The sequence below is a fragment of the Orcinus orca genome, chromosome 2 (genome assembly GCF_937001465.1).
Source record: "Orcinus orca chromosome 2, mOrcOrc1.1, whole genome shotgun sequence".
In the NCBI taxonomy this organism is placed as follows: Eukaryota; Metazoa; Chordata; class Mammalia; order Artiodactyla; family Delphinidae; genus Orcinus; species Orcinus orca.
Genome location: NC_064560.1, coordinates 86,384,983 through 86,403,328, shown reverse-complemented (window position 1 = coordinate 86,403,328; position 18,346 = coordinate 86,384,983). Strand labels below are relative to the sequence as shown.

At 36.3% G+C, this 18,346-nt stretch overlaps 1 protein-coding gene across 14 annotated transcripts in view; it reads left to right on the top strand.

Moving 5' to 3' along the window:
* The window catches only part of NEO1 (neogenin 1), a 251,566-nt gene that overhangs the window by 83,799 nt on the left and 149,421 nt on the right, over window positions 1-18,346 (top strand). For all 14 annotated transcript variants that reach the window (XM_004276278.3, XM_033440041.2, XM_033440030.2 and 11 more), the window contains one exon: window positions 8,873-9,009. In XM_004276278.3, the coding sequence (XP_004276326.1) occupies window positions 8,873-9,009 (137 nt within the window). The remainder of the gene's footprint in view (window positions 1-8,872; window positions 9,010-18,346) is intronic.

Here is an 18,346-nt window from a genome sequence, read left to right as displayed (position 1 = left end):
ACACGGGGAGCCTGGACTTTTATCCCACCTGGCAATAAGAGACACTCCTTCCCAACTTCCCTTTTCCACTGGAGTGGTATCAGAGGAGGCCTGTAGAGAGTCAGGACTTTCAGCACCATGTAGCATTGACACCCTCTCTTCATGGTATCATTGGATGCCATGTGGGGAACAGTAATGAGTTACTGTTACTGCACCCAGCCAGGGGGGCAGTATCAGTGGAAGCCTGGTGAGGAGCCAGAACTCCCAACCCTGCTAAGGGGTAAAGAGGAGTCCCCACTTCCCCCTCAGGTATCAGTGGAGACTGAGTGTAGAACCTGGACTTCTACCTCCACCTGACATAATGAGGTGGCACCTCCCCTTTCCTCTGGGTGTCAGAAGAAGCCAGCTGAAAACAAAAGGTTTAGTAAGATCCAGAGTCTTATATAATATGATGCCCCAAATATCCAGATTTCAGTTGAAAATCACCCATTCATACCAAGAACAAGGAAAATCTCAAAAGAGAAAAGAGAGTCAATTGATGCCAACACTGAGATGACAGGTCTTTGAATTACCTGACAGAGATTTTTAAAGCACCCTTAGGTAGGTTTATTCCTAGGTATATTATTCTTTTTGTTGCAGTGATAAATGGGAGTGTTTCCTTAATTTCTCTTTCTGATTTTTCATTGTTAGTGTATAGGAATGCAAGAAATTTCTGTGCATTAATTTTGTATCCTGCTACATTCATTGATTAGCTCTAGTAGTTTTCTGGTGGCATCTTTAGGATTTTCTATGTATAGTATCATGTCATCTGCAAACACTGACAGTCTTACTTCTTTTCCAATTTGGATTTCTTTTGTCTCTTTTTCTTCTCTGATTGCTGTGGCTAAAACTTCCAAAACTATGTCAAATAATAGTGGTTAGAGTGGGCACCCTTGTATTGTTCCTGATCTTAGAGGAGGCAAAAGACCTGTATGTAGAAAACTATAAGACACTGATTAAAGAAATCAAAGGTGATACAAACAGATGGAAAGATATACCATGTTCTTGGATTGGAAGAATCAACATTGTGAAAATGACTATACTACCCAAAGCAATCTACAGATTCATTGCAATCCCTATCAAATTACTGATGGCATTTTTCACAGAACTAGAACAAAAAATTTTACAATTCGTATGGAAACACAAAAGACCACGGATAGCCAAAGCAATGTTGAGAAAGAAAAATGGAGCTGGAGGAATCGGACTCCCTGACTTCAGACTGTACTACAAAGCTACAGTAATCAAGACAGTATGGTACTGGCACAAAAACAGAAATATAGATCAGTGGAAAAAGATCGAAAACCCAGAGACAAACCCACACACATATGGTCACCTTATCTTTGACAAAGGAGGCAAGAATATACAATAGAGAAATGGCAGCCTCTTCCATAAGTGGTGCTGGGAAAACTGGACAGCTACATGTAAGAGAATGAAATTAGAACACTTCCTAACACCATACACAAAAATAAACTCAAAATGGATTAAAGACCTAAATGTAGGGCCAGACACTATCAAACTCTTGGAGGAAATTGTAGGCAGAGCACTCTTTGACATAAACCACAGCAAGATCTTTTTTGACCCACTTCCTAGAGTAACGGAAATAAAAACAAAAACAAATGGGACTTAATAAAATTTAAAAGCTTTTGCACAGCAAAGGAAACCATAAACAAGACAAAAAGACAACCCTCAGAATGGGAGAAGATATTGCAAATGAAACAACAAAGGATTAATCTCCGAAACGTACAAGCAACTCATGCAGCTCAGTATTGCAGAAACAACCCAATCCAAAAATGGGCAGAAGACCTAAATAAACATTTCTCCAAAGTAGACATACAGGTTGCCAACAAACACATGAAAAGATGCTAAACATCAATAATCATTAGAGAAATGCAAATCAAAACTACAATGAGGTATCACCTCACACCGGTCAGAATGGCTATCATCAAAAAATCTGCAAACAGTAAACGCTGGGTAGGGTGCAGAGAAAAGGGAACCCTCTTGCACTGTTGGTGGGAATGTAAATTGATACAGCCACTATGGAGAACAGTATGGAGGTTCCTTAAAAAACTAAAAATAGAACTACCATATGACCGGGCGATCCCACTACTGGGCATATACCATAATTCAAAGAATTACATGTACCACAGTGTTCATTGCAGCACTGTTTACAATAGCCAGGACATGGAAGCATGTCCATCGACAGATGAATGGATAAAGATGATGTGGAACATATATACAATGGAATATTACTCAGCCATAAAAAGGAACGAAATTGAATTATTTGTAATGAGGTGGATGGACCTAGAGTCTGTCATACAGAGTGAAGTAAGTCAGAAAGATAAAACCAAATACTGTATGCTAACGCACATATATGGAATCTAAAAAACCAGTATTGATGAACCTAGTTGCAGGGCAGGAATAAAGATGCAGATGTAGAAATGGACTTGAGGACCTGGGATGGGGGGGCAGGGGGGAAGCTGGGATGAACTGAGAGAGTAGCATTGACATATATACACTATCAAATGTGAAATGGATGGCTAGTGGGAAGCTGCTGCATAGCACAGCGAGATCAGCTTGATGCTTTGTGATGATCTAGAGGGGTGTGATAGGGAGGGTGGGAGGGAGGCTCAAGGGAGGGGGTTATGGGGATATATGTATACATATAGCTGATTCACTTTGTTGTACAACAGAAACTAACACAACATTGTAAAGCATTTATACTCCAATAAAGATATATTTTAAAAAGATTTTTAACACAGTCATCATTAAAATGCTTCAACAGGGAATTACGAACACACATGAAACAAATGGAAAAATAGAGTATCTCAGCAGATAAATAGAAAGTCTCTTCAAAAAGAAAGAGAAGACTTAAAGGAGAACTAAATGGAAAATTTTGAACAAAGACAATAACTAAAATAAAGAAAAACTCAATAGATGAGCTCAGCAAGAGACTAATGGGACAGAGGAAAGAATCAGTGAACTGGGAAAAAAAAGGGAGAAGACACAAATGATCAGTATTAGGACTGAACCAGGAATGCCACTATAGACCCTGCAAACATCAAAAGGATAATAAGGGAATACTATACACAACTATACATCATGTAAGTTTGATGACTTAGACAAAGCATATCCTCTAAAACACAAACTACCACATCTAACCCAATGTGAAATAGATAAATTGAGTTAACCCTCTTACTCTTAAGTAGATTAAATTTGTAATTTTAACCCCCCGCCCAAAAGTCTGCAAGTCCAGATAGTTTTATTGGAGAATTCTACCAGTGTTTAAAGAATTAAAACCAATTCTACACAATCTTTCCAGAAAATAGAAGAGAAGGAATTGAAGCTATTACCCTGTTAACAAAACCAGAGAAAGATAGTACAAAAAGGGAACACAACAGACTAGTATCCCCTGTGAATATGAACATAAAAATTCTTAACAAAGTATTAGCAAATAGAATTCAGCAATAAATAAAAAGTTATATGTTCTATAAGTGTGGTTTGTTCCAGGGATGCAAGGCTGACTTAGTATCCCCGAATTAATCAGTACAATCCACCAGAATTAAAGAAAAAAAAGAAAAACCTGAACCTGATCAGATTAATCAGTGGAGAAAAAGCTGCTGACAAAATTCAACACCCATTCATTATGTTAAAAAAAAAAAACCCTTAGAAAAATAACTTCAGAGCATCTACAGAAACCTACAACTAACATTATACTTAATGGCAAACAACAGTACTTCCCCATCAAGATGAGGAACCAGTTAAGGAAGTTCACCATCACAGTGCTAGAAGTTCCAACCAGTTCAATAAGACAAAAAAAAAGTATATAGATCAGAAAGGAAGGCATATAACAGTCCCTATATGCAGATATGTTTATGTAGAAAATCCTAAGGAATCCACAAAACTTACAACTAAGAAGTGAGTTCAATAATGTCACAAGATACAAGATAAACATAAAAATCAGTTGTATTTCTGTATTCTAGCAATGAACATGTGAACACAAATTGCAAATACAGTAGCATTTGCAGTCACTCACATCTTAAGTGTAAATTAACAAAACTTGTTAAATTTGCATACTAAAAACTATAAAATGCTAATGAAAGAAATCAAAGAAGAGCTAAATAAATGGAGAGACATACCATGTCCATGGATTAGAAGACTCAGCATAGTAAAAACGTCAGTTCTCTTCAAATTTATATACAGGTTAACTCAATTCTTGTCAAAATCCCAATAAGATTTTTTGTAAATATAGATAAAATTATTCTAAAATTTATATGGAAAAGCAAAGGAACTAGAGTAGTTAAAACAGTTTTTTTTTAAAGTGGGAAGAATCAGTCTATTTGATTTTAAGACTTACTATGTATCTAAAATAAAAAAGACTATATGGTGTTGATGGAAAGATAGACCGATATATCAGTGGGATAAAATAGAGAATCCAGATATAGATCCATACAAAAATTCCCAACTAATTTTTGACAAAGATGCAAAAGCAATTCAGTGGAGGAAAAGTAGCCTTTTCAACAAATGCTACTGGAATAACTGGACACCCATCCATAGACAAAAACCTGAACTTCAAGCTGAGTCTCATACGTTATGTAAAAAATCAACTCAGAATAGATCATGGACCTAAATGTAAAATATGCATCATGAAATTTTAGAAAAGAAACATAAGAGAAAATCAGGATCAAGGCCTAGGCAAAGAGTTTTTAGATTTTACACCAAAAGCACAATCTATAAAAGGAAAAATTGAAACTGGATTTCATCAAAATTAAAACGTTTTGCTCTGTGAAAGACCCTGTTAAGAGGATGAAAAGATAAGCTACAGAGTGGAGAAGATATTTGCAAACCACATCTCTAACAAAGGAATATTATCTACAATGTGTAAAGATATCTCAAAACTCAGAATTAAAAAAAAGCATATAATTTAACTAGAACATGGGCAGAAGGTATGGATAGGTGGTTCACCAAAGAAGATGTACAGATGGCAAATAAGCACAAGAAAAGTTGTTTTAACATCATTAGCCATTAAGGAACTGCAAATTAAGACCACAAGATATCACTACATACCTATCAGAATACCTAAAATTTTTTTAAAGTGACAGTACCAAATGCTGTCAAATATGTGGAGAAACGGGATCACTCTGACATTGCTGGTAGGAATGTGAAATGGTACAGCCACTCTGGAAACCTGTTTGGCAGTTTCTGAAAAAATATGTTGCAACTGCCATATGACCTAACATTTTACATTCTTGGGCATTTATCCCGTATAAATGAACTTATGTTCACACAGAAACCTATACATGTATGTATATAGCAGCTTTATTCATAATAGCCCCAAACTAGAAACAACCCAGATGTCCTTCATTGAGTGAATGGTTAAACAAATGATGTCTATCCATACTATGGAATTACTCTTAAGCAATAAAAGGAATGATAATTGCAACAATCTGGATGAATCTCCAGAGAATTTTACTGAGTGAAAAAAAGCCAATCCCCAGAGGTTACATATTGTATGACTATTTACGTAACATTCTTCTTGAAATGACAAAATTATTGAAATGGAGAACAGATTAGTGATTGCCAGGGGTTAATGAGGGAGGTGGTAGAGGGAGGGAAGTGGGTGTGGCTGTATGTAAAAGGACAATATGAGGGATCCTTGTGGTGGAAATGTCAGTCTCCTGGTTGTAGTTTTACTAGATATTACTGTTGAGGGAAACTAGGTAAAGGGTACATGAGATCTCTTTGTATTATTTCTTAGTACTGCATGTGAATCTACAGTTCAAAATAAAAAGTTTAAAGAAAAAAAAATGAGAGCATGTAAGATTAGCTTTCACCTACCCTTCCTTTCCTGCTGTTTTAGAGGAAGAGGGTGTGTAAGAAGTCCTTTTGTGCTCTCGATATTATTGTTTTCCATTCTCTCCAGCGAAATGTCTATTTCTAACTTCCTGGCAAGTTCTTTTGGTATACCATTTTGTAGAATTACCATTTTTTATGTCTGTCTTTCCCACTCCGTTGCATGACAGTACTGATTTTGTTTTTGTTCACTGCAGTATCCCAGCTGCTACCTGACATATATAGGCACACCAATAAAGAATTGTTAAATGAATGATAAATCCCTCTCCTTAACTTTATCATCCAGCTTCTTAAGAGTGGTCATTACTTTATGCCTTCTCTTTACCCCTCTTGTTACTGCCATAATTCATCCTCTTTAATTCTGAACCATTACACTAACTTTACAACTTCTAATCTTTTCCCCACTCCTCACTCCTTGTTTCCTCACTAAATCTGATCTTGTTATTGATCTGCTCAAAAGCCTTTCCCTTTTGCTAAAGAAATGTCTCCTTAGCACAGCGGTCCCCAACCTTTTTGGCACCAGGGGACTGGTTTCGTGGAAAAAAATTTTTCCATGGACCAGGGAGGGTGGGGTGGGGGGATGGTTCAGGGGTAATGCAAGCAAAGGAGGGGATGGTTCAGGGGGTGATGCCAGCGATGGGAAGCGGCAGATGAAGCCTCGCTTGCTCACCCGCCCCTCACCTGCACGGCCCGGTTCCTAACAGGCGGCGGACTGGTACCGGTCCCAGTTCTGGTCTGTGGCCCGGGGTTGGGGACCCCTGCCTTAGCACACCAAGCTCTCCTCAACTGACCCCCGGCTACTCAGAGACACATATATACATACACTCCTGTGTCCAGCAACACTCGATTTGGGTCCGTTGACCATGAATGCTTTTTCACTTATTGTTTCTGTTGCCTGCATTTTTGAATTTTGGAGCTGTAAAAGCTTGATTGCCATTTTACTATAAGCCACCATATGTTAGGTGAACAAGTTAAGTGAATTCTGAGAAGCTAGTGGACGTTCTTCCTCCCAGCCTTCTTTTAAGGAAAGTAAAATAAGCTCCATTAAGAAAGATTGACTTCTCCTGTACTTGTACTCAGTGATGGCAAACATGAGGCATAGCAGTATCAGGAATATTTTTTAGTGTAAGTATTAGATATAAATTGCTGTACCTCAATTTCAAAAGTACCATACCAGCCAGTGTTTCAAATTGTGTTTCTCTCAGCTGGGTATCATATGTGTGTAGTGCTAGTTTCCCTTTTGTGAACCTTGTTTTCCATTTATGAAACTTAGTTGTGATTTTGTCCAAGAGTAATATATAGGATATTAATTTTTGTAAATTTATTTTGTGAGGCACCCAAACCCTGTCTTATCTCTGTTTCTTTTATCCCAGTCATTCTTGCTTTCTTCCATTATATGTTGTCTTGCTTCTCTATCACATAAAGTTGTAATTTGAGGGTATAATTAAGATAGTTCACATTGGAAGACCACTTGATGAAGTTTAGTCTTGATCTTGCAGGGTATTTCTTAGAGAAGTCACCAAATCTGATTCTGGTTTTCCTTTCTTTGTCCAGAAACTTAATCTTGCCTATCAGATTTAGAAAGACTACCCAAACCCACAGTGTACTGAAACTTAGACCAAGATAGTACTTTACTTACAATGAGAATTATTAAGTGTGGCACAGACTGAATAGTCGTCGTTTCCTCTGACTTTTTTCCGTGTCAAGAATTCCATATGGGGCTTCCCTGGTGGCGCAGTGGTTGAGAGTCCGCCTGCTGATGCAGGGGACACGGGTTCGTGCCCTGGTCCAGGAAGATCCCACATGCCGCGGAGTGGCTGGGCCCGTGAGCCATGGCTGCTGAGCCTGCGCGTCCGGAGCCTGTGCTCCGCAACGGGAGAGGCCCGCATACCGCAAAAAAAAAAAAAAAAAAAATAGAATTCCATATGAAAAGCCAAATTGTAATCAAAACTTTTTTGTTGAGCATAGTTACAGACAGGAAATATAACAATATTAAGATTTGAGAGAGAAATCTGCCTGTGAAAGTCAGTTAGATGTAGAACCTCAAAGTAAAAACAAAATTGTAATTCTCTAAAATCTCCAAATTTAACTAAACTTATTCACTTTATAAAAATTTCATCAGAATGTTAGTTTGTGATTTCTTCCTTGATGTTATAGGATCATTTGGCTTTCTTTTTAAATATTCTGTTTGAGGGAGAGAAAAAGGGAAGGAGGGAGTGGGGAGAGGAAATGAGATTTTCTTCTGGTAGTTATTTTCCTTTCCAAGGATAACTTCAAATAATACATAATACATCTCAGTGTTACATATAGCAAAATTCCTTTATAAAAATACTTTACCTGTACAAAAATAAAAAATATATATTTTCCTTAAATAGACTTAAGACATTCTGTAGAGCTGGGTTAGTAATGATCAGCATCCTTGTTGATGATGGCATGATGGTGGCTGGTTCATGCCCAGCTACCACACCCAGGAAGCTGCTCTCTGGCAACTGTTCTCTCTCCCTTCCCTTCCTCTTTTCCTCCCTTTCCTAGCCAAGCCACTGTCGGAAACTTTCAGTAGGCACTGTGACCCCATGACTTACTGTTTCTGATCTGACATTTACCCTCTCTGTTAGTCATTTGAGTATAGCATAGGTGTGGTGGTGTGACTCTCAGATTGATACCAGACTTGAAAATTACGTAATTTGCAAAAAAAAAACTGGGCAGAGTAAAGAAGCAGAGATGGACTGTGGGGAGTGGAATTGGTCACAAAAATGGTATCCCTTTGGGAATAATTAAAGTGTCGGAGATAATTCATTGTAACATTTTGATTTGTATTTGTGATATTTATGCATGTGAAATATGAGCAAAGCAAATTGGAGTAAATTAAATTCTGATATTTTATGTTGGTCTCAGTCCATCTATAGCTGTATAAATAATACTAAGTGTTTTATCTGTTTTATATGGAATGTTTTTCAGGTGTTATTTTCCTGGTTCTGAAATGTATCAATATGTTTTAATGCAGCTCTGAAAGATTGGTACTGCTGGCAGGTGGTAGTCTGGAGATCAGTGACGTCACTGAGGATGATGCTGGCACTTACTTTTGTATAGCTGATAATGGAAATGAGACCATTGAAGCTCAAGCAGAGCTTACAGTACAAGGTATGCAAATGTTTCCTTTATAAATTTTAAAAATCCTGTGTACTTTATGGGTTTGTAATTGTTAAAAGTTAATGTGGAAGAGGCAATACACCATAATAGTTAAAAGTAAATGGGCTACTTGAGTTCAAATGCTGGGTCTTATACTTCCTAGCTATATAACTATAGGAAATTTACTTCTCTGAGCTTCATTTTTCTCATCTGTAAAGTGGAGATTTAATGAGAGTACTTACCTCATTGGAGTTGTTTTCAGGACTAGAAGAGTAATGCTTGTAAAACTCCCAGAATAGTGACTAGAATATGGTAAAAGCTCAAAGTTAGTTATTGTTGTTATTATCTGTAGTGTAGGGTAGGGAAGGGTGTGATCTATGGCATCTGGAAGGTTCAGTTCACTTTTCTTGTCTCAAAAATGCTTTCTCTTTCTCTGACCCAGAACCACATATCCTAAGCATTGGTGTTCCCTCCTTTAGGGTGAATAGATCACCTAGGAAGGAGTGCAGTGTGGCTCTCAACATAACAACCTGTTTGATTTGATGATTTCTTTCTTTTCAACTAATGCTGACCATTGCAGCATCTCCCTTATAGGTTCTCTGATTTGGAAGTCAAAGAAAATGACCATGGCATGTACACATAATCTCCCCATCTCCCTTGTTTTTCCTCCATATGGAAGTGTACCCTCAGAGGAACATTTGCTCTCTCTCCTATGAATTGTCTGCAAATCTGTCTTTGTTTCAAATAAAAATCTTTAAGATCTTCTCTGTTACTTTTAGGGAAATCCAACACTGCTTGGATATGTAGAGGTATATATTAACTTATGATATTCATTATCAAGTTGTCTCAAAGTGTGTTGTATTTGATAGACTACTTCCTGATACATGGTTTGGGGTGATCTCATATTTTATATGAAGGTTTCTTTCTCTTGGTACATTTTGTGGGTTTCAGAGTGGAAAGTAGTCACATTCCTACTCTGTTTGATAGGAATTGGGGAGCACATTGGGGTTCTGTGCTGGCAGAGGCATAGAATGTTTATTTTCTGTATTGCTATTTGTGGATGGATTCATAATCTCTGCAAATCAAAAGAGCAGGCCTTAGAGTTCATATAACTGTTACCTCACTTGAGCTCAACCATTGCTCTGGCTAGATAGTAAGTAGGATTAGACCAGTGGTAGAATGACTGATTTCTTTACCTCTATGTAATTGGAACTGGACAAGTAAAATATTAGTGAACTTCCGTGCCTCCCTTAGTGGATGTTTTCTCTTTTTGTTTTTTTTGTTAGTCAGGTTCTTGGCTTGATGCTTTCTCCATTTTTCTACCTGTGCCTCAGTTTCCTCCAAAGTAAAGTACCTTGTTATTAGCCTCAAATGGGAGGCGTAGTGTCTGCCATATGTATTAGTTACATTTGTCCATGCAATTAATTTCTGCTCTTTGTTTTTATTCATTGTATGGAATCTAATTAAGACTCTGTCTGTTAGCTTAATTAACTGCAGTTTTTAGTTACAGGATAACACATACATCTGGTACTTTGTATCCTGTTCCATCTTATCATCTGTGCCTTAAGAAAATGCCCTTTAAGTGAATACATTCTAGAAAACTGAGAAAAGAATAAGAGTGAAGAAACCCAGATATTAAAATTAAATAACCTTCTCCAATCAAAACAGCATGGCATTGGCCCAAGAATAGACTAGGCAATAGAAAGGAATAAAATCTAGCTGATACAAGTAATTATGGAACTTTAAAATATTATCAAAGTGGTACTTCAATTCAGAGGGGAAAAGTGTTTTATTTATTAAAGGGTATTGGTACAAAAGACTTTTAAGTGGAAGGAAATAAAGTTGGATCTCTACTTCATTTCAAAGGTCTAAATGTGAAAAGGTGAAGAATATATGGGATAGCGTTTGTATTATCTCTGATGGGAGAGACTATCTTAGGAAAAAGAGAAATGGCATGTCAAGCAAAACCCAACAAATTCTGACAACATACACATTTTTAAAAAAGTTATAGAAACACCCTGTACAGATGATATATTGGGAGAAAATATTTGCAACACATAACTGAGAAAGGGTCAGAATCATTAAAATAAATATACCTTTCAGAAAGAGATTTTTTAAAAAGAAATAACCTAAAGAAAGCTGATAAAGACTGCCAATAGGCAATTCACAGGAGTTTATTAGCTATTTGCATTTCTTCATCAGTAGATAGTCAGTTTTACTAGCAGTCAGAAAAATACAAATTTAAAAGATACCATTTTCCCCACCATCATATTGGCAAAAATTTAAAAGATTTTGACCTTCAGAGAATGTGGTGTGGTGCTCAGTACTGAAAAGTATTACTGATACCATCTCATCAGTACAGAACAGAGCAAAAACATCACCTCCTTGGTACTAGATATTGTATTCTACAATACAATTTAAGGTTGAACTAGCTTTTTTGATAACCTTATTTTAGGGGCAGCCAAATTCATTTACTTACCAAGTCTTATCAATAGTCCACCAACTCTTTCTTTTCCTCCCCAACCTCAATTGGGGAGAATGTCTGAGGTTCTATGTTAGGTCCTTCCATTTTTGCCTACTATTGAAATAGCAGCCTATCTGCTAACTTCTCTGTATCTAACATAGTTTCATATTGGCTTGAGGCTAATAGTTGTACATATGTGTTTTAGAGTGCCTGCCATGATTTTGATTTTCATTAGATGACTGGGGAACTCTGGTGCTTAAAAATATCTCAAGGTCAAAAATCTTAGTGAGCAGACCAATAGAAGAGTTTTGGTTGTTTTTTATTTCACCCAGAAGTTTACACCGAATGCTTTATAAGTCTATGGTGATGAAAAGTTAGAAAAAATAGCTAAAAGGTGTTTTCAAAGGTATGAAGCTAGAGGTGGCATAAGATCTCTATCTATGAAAGAATTACTCTCTAAACTAGATGCCCCAGGTAGCTTTTTTGGTGGTAAGATGTTCTATTAAATATTAACTTTTCATTCATCTGCTTGCCTGAAATCTTTGAACTGAGTTGGGAGTGGTTGAAATTGAGCAAGACTTCTACACCTTTGATGAAGAAAGTAGTTTCTAGGCTGGTTTCCATTTTCTGTCAATCTGATTCTAGCTGTTGACTCTCTCACCCAAAATCAACTCTGAAGAAACTAGAGGAGTGAGAGGGAATTATGGGGAGACTCAGGTGCTATGAACCTGTATGTGTTTATGGATGAGTGAAAGATGGTTTGTGGGGGTGGTGGCTGCAGCCTGGGACGAAGGACTGCCAGCGGTAACAGCGAGAAAGTAGATTGGAAGGAGGCTGTTAAATTTTATCTTCCTTGCTGGTGTTGCCTTGAGACTATCTTTTCACAGCAGAAATGAACAGGAATGGCCCAGGCTTCCATGTCCATTCAAAAGGTCTACTGGGGCTCTGATGGCATTAATGAAACTGGTATGGCCTGACTGCCCTTAGGGGATCACTTTTCAACTTCTTCCCCCACACTGCCTCCAAACTCCCAGATTGGTAGATTTTAACCTAGGAAGACTCTGAGGCCGGTGCTATTTCTACCTAAGAATTTAAATATGAAACCTTGACCAGAGGAGTTATCTGTGGAATGCCCAGCAAATTGGAATAGAAAACAATAGTTCTGAGGTCCTTAGAACTCTTTGCTCCAGGGCTCATCCTCCTGCAGTTAGGGCCTGGTGACCATACATGTTCTCAGATAGAGTGGCTGGTACACCAGAAGAACATTAGTTTATAGCCAAACTACTCCCCTGAATTGTACAGCTGCTCTCAGAGAAAGACAACCAAGTGAATAACATATACCATCTGATGGAGAATTAGTGGAAAAATTGACCAAGAATTTAAAATAAGCATGATAAATACATTTAAGGAGATAAGAAGGATATTAGCAATATAATGCAAGAACTAGAAAATGTGAAAACAGAACCAAGTAGAAATATTAGGTATGAAAAATGTAGTGAAGGCAAAGAACACAGTAGACTGAGTAATAGTCTAAGATATACAGCTGATGAACAAACTCCTGAGTTGGAAGATTACATTGAGAAGCTCTCTAAGAACATAGCATTAAATGAGAGAATGCATAGAATGAAAGCCAAGGGGTGTGAAAGTTAGATGTAGAAGGGCTTGTATCCAGATAAATAGGAATCCTAGAGGAGATCTGAAATAAAAAGAGAGAGAAATATTTGAAGAAATAATTAAGATAAATTTCTCAGAATTAAAGATTAATGGAAGACCTAAGATTGAGAGGGCTTTTAATGACTGCTAAATACTGGAGAGGAGAAAACACTCACCATTAGACTCATTTACAGTGGCTGATAACATCAAAGTCAAAAAGAGCTTCTAAAAGCTCCCAGTGACAAAGAGCAGATCACCTATAAAGGGACAAGAATTAGATTGCACCTAGTGTTGATTTTAAGAGATGTGATTTCAAGAGGACAGTGGAGTAATTTTTTAAAGGTTTAAAGGAAAAGAACATTGAATTCACACAGCATTTATATATACCCAAAATGTGAGGCATAGTAAAAATTCTCATCGTTCAAGACCTAGGAAGGTTTGCTACACAAAAATACACACTGAAAGCACTTTTGGAATGAATACTCAAATAAGAAGAGACACATTCAGGAAAGGCTGTAAGAGATATGGGAGTTTTAAAATGTAGCCCCCAAATTCTTTGAAGTCCTCCTAGTGAGTGCTGGAGTTTATTATACCCCTTGTCCTTGAATCTGAGTGGGCTTAGAGCTATTTGAATGAATAGAGATATCACATGACTTCTGAGACTTATAAAAAGCCATGTGGAGTCCTCTTGGTTCTCTTGAAGTTAGTGCTTTCCAGACACTTCCTCTTGGGATCTCCATCTCAGAACCTAGCTACCATGCTGTGTGAAGCCCAGACCACGAGGAAAGCCTACGTTGTAGGTGCTCTAATAGACAGCTCCACCTGAGACCAACTTTCAGGTCATCTAACCAAGGAACCAGACTTGTGAATGAAAAAGTCTTCAGTTGACTTCAGCCCCCAGCTTTCTGTGTCACCCCCAGACATTCAAGTCTTCTTAGACATTGTGGAGCAGAGATAAGCCATCCCTGCTGTGCCCTGTCATAATTCCTGACCTACAGGATCTGTGAGCATAAGAAAATAATGGTTGTTTTATGCCAATAATGGTTGTTTTATGTTTTGGGGTTTGCTGTGCATCATTAGTAACTTGGGAACATTCATTATTGTTGCTTTTTAAAAAGGAGAGAATCAAAGTAAAGAAAAAGTATGTTAATGATAGCCCACTACTAAAATTTTTGACAATACCAAGTAGGGGGTGTAGACAAGTGTATGTGTGTTGTTAGGGGAAAGCTAGAAATACTAATATCTGTATACCTATAGATATAAATATTAAGAAATAAAATATGAGTTTGGAACTTAAGGGCAGTTACCACAGAACGAAATAGAATATACGTATAACTTTTAAACAGCAGAAGAAAGGTTTATCCAACTGAAAGCACAAAAGGGGGAAAAATAAACATTGTATACTATAAATACAAAGTATGAATAAAATGTAGAAATAACTCCCAATATAATGGTAATTATAATAATGTAAATGGGTCAAACTCATCAATTAAAAGCAGATTGGATTACAAAAACACCCCAATATTTTGTTTACAAAGATACACATAAAACTAATAAGACAGTGAGATTTAAAATAAAAGGATGGAAAAGACATAATAGGCAAAACAAAAGAAAGTTGAGGTAGCCATGTAAAAGACGAAAATAGCAGAAGGAACGTTTATTCGTAAGAGGAATCATAGATCAAGAAGATATAACACGAAACATATAGTGAACAAATCACAGCAAGATCTTTTTTGATCAACCGCCTAGAGTAATGGAAATGAAAATAAACAAATGCGACGTAAATAAACTTAGAAGCTTTTGCATAGCAAAGGAAACCATAAACCAAACTGAAAGACAGCCCTCAGAATGGGAGAAGATATTTGCAAACGAAGCAGCTGACAAGGGATTAATCTCCAAAATATACAGACAGCTCATGCACCTCAATATCAAAAGAACAAACAACCTAATCCAAAAATAGACAGAAGACCTAAATAGACATTTCTCCAAAGAAGATAATACAGATGGCCAACAAACACATGAAAGGATGCTCAATATCACTAATCATTAGAGAAACGCAAATCAAAACTACAATGAGGTATCACCTCACCCCAGTCAGAATGGCCATCATCAAGAAGTCTGCAAACAGTAAATGCTGGAGAGAGTGTGGAGAAAAGGGAACCCTCCTACACTGTTGGTGGGAATGTAAATTGGTACACCCACTATGGAGAACAGTATGGAGGTTCCTTAAAAAACTAAAAATAGAGCTACCATATGACCCAGCAATCCCACTCCTAGGCATATATCCAGAGAAAACCATAATTCAAAAGGATGCATGCACCCTGATGTTCATTGCCACACTATTTACAATAGTCAGGATATGGAAACAACCTAAATGTCCATCAACAGAGGAATGGATAAAGAAGATATGTTACATATATATGCTGGAATATTACTCAGCCATAAAAAGGAATGAAATAGTGCCATTTGCAGAGACGTGGATGGATCTAGAGATTGTCATACAGAGTGAAGTAAAGTCAAAGAGAAAAATAAATATTGTATGTTATTGCTTATATGTGGAATCCAGAAAAATGGTAGAGATGAACTTATTTGCAAAGCAGAAATAGAGTCAAGATGTATGGTAATTTACGATTACCAAGGGGGGGAAGGGGGGGCTGGGATGAATTGGGAGATTGGTAATGACATGTATACACTACTCTGTATAAAATAGATAACTAATGAGGACCTACTGTATAGCACAGGGAACTCTACTCAGTGCTCTGTGGTGACCTAAATGGAAAGGAAATCTAAAAAACATGGGATATATGTATGACTGATTCACTTTGCTGTACAGCAAGAAACTAACACAACATTGTAACACAACTATATTCCAATAAAAAGTAATTAAGAATAAAAGAAAGCTAAACAAAACAGTACAGTCAACATAAATGTATATGCAGCCTCAAAATATATCAAACAAAAACTAAATAACAGCTGAGGGAAATAGATAAATCAACAATTGTTAGAGAGTTTACCATACTCCTCTCAGGAAATGACAGAAGAGACAGAAAAGTTTAGGTTGGCCAGAGTTACCTCTACTATTTAATAACATAGTTCTACCAGTACCATAAGAGAAGAAAAAGAAATAATGGTGTTGAAATTGGAAGAAGAGATAAGATTGTTCTGTTGACAGATGATTTGGTTGTCTACCTGAAATCACCTACAGAATCAGCAAACTAGTATATAATAGAAAACAACATTGGGCAGGTTTGCCGTACAGGATAAATTTATCAAAATCAGAATTATTTCTCTATACCAGCAATAATCAATAGAAAATATTTAAAAAGAAAAAATATTTTAAAATAGATAAATTTTCAGTAGGAAAAGACTATAAAATATCTAGAAATATAACTTACCAAGAATATACAAGACCTTTGTCAAGAAAAATTTAAAACTCTAGTAGAGAACATAGATGATAAATAAATAGCAAAGTAGATGTTTCATGCTCTTGGATGGGTTGATATAATATTTAAAATGTCATTCATCCTCCCAAGTTAATGTATAAATTTGGCATATATGAATCCGGATTCTTAATGGATTTTTTGATGAACCTGGAAGTTTTCTTCTAAAATGTACATAGAAGAATAAAGGTTTGTGAACTACTGGGTTTGCTATGGAGAGTAAAAAGAGTGGAGAGCTTACTCTACAAGATATTTAAACGTATTAAAAAGTCACAGTGCCTTTTTTTTTTTTTTTAAAGAAAGTATTGTATTGTCACAAGAACTGAGAAGTAGACCAGTGGAAGGAATTGAGGAATGGGCTAATTGTTCAGTAAATGGTTTGGGGGGAAATGGCTTCCTAAAATGGAGAGAAAAAAAATTGAATTTCTGTGTTACAGTGACCATGCAAATGACTTCCATTTGGTTTAATAGTGACTGAAATTTGAAGGGTAAAACTGTAAAGTTAATAGAAGAAATTGTAGGAGAATAACTTCGTCACCTAGGAGCAGGAAAAGATTACTTTAGGTAAAACTTTAGATGCAGAAATCATGACATAAAACATTGATGGCTTTGATCGCGTCACAAATTGATGGTATTTTTCATGAAAGTTCAGGTGATGAAAGAAAAATGAGGAGCAAAGGAAAAGTTAAATATTTGGGTAAATCTAAGTGAATATTGAATATGTAAAATAATAATGTTATATGAGATTTAAAATACAGTACACAAACGTATAAGTCAGGAGTAAGGATATTGAGTTAGTCTTCTAAGGTTCTTAAAATTTCCAGGAAGTGGTGAAAGTACTACTTTATATTAGAGATTAATAAGGCAGGGATGTGTACTGTAATCTCTGTGAGAAGCCTTGAAAGAATAATAGAAGAATCTATAACTAACAAGATAATAGAAGAAGAAAATAAAATTAAAAATTCTCCAAAAGAAGGTAAGAAAGGAAAGGAAAAGGAACATAGAATAAGTTGGACTAATAGAAAGCAAATAGTGAGATGGTAGGTTTAAATACAAATATATCAGTAATTGTAAATGGACTAACTACTCTAATTAAAAGTCAGATTGGAAAGAAATTAAAACCTAACTATGTATTACTTGTGTGAGAGACACACTAAATATAAGGATACAGAAAATTTGAAAATTACAAGGATGGAAAAAGGTAAACCATGCCTAAACTAACTGGAAAAAAGCTGTTGTAGATACCAAGCAAAAAAGCAAGATGCATTATTAGAGATAAAGTGGGACATTTCATATTATTAAGAGTTAATATACCAGGAAAATAAAACCATTCTAAGTATGTATTACCTCATAACATAATCTCAAAATGTGAAAGGCAGAAACTGATAGAACTATAAGGAGAAGTAGACGAGACAAACCCACAGTCCTAGTGATAAATTTTAACACACTTCAGTAGCTGATAGGATATGTAGCACAAGACAAATAAGTATAAACAAAATAAAAACCACAAACAGTTATATTACAAAACTGAACAACACAATTAACAAACTTGACCTTATTGACATTTGTAAAATATTACACCAAACAAATAAACTCTATGTTTTATAAGTGCCTGTGAACCGTTACTATTGGGTGGGCCAAAAGGTTCCTTCAGTTTTTTCTGTAAGATGACTCTAGTAGCACTTAGATGTCTTCAACTTCATTTGAAACAATTTTGTTAGATTGTATGTGACAGTTGCCGCATCAGTGTGCATTTAAAGCAAGACTTATCAAAATTGGTGAATTTTTGTAG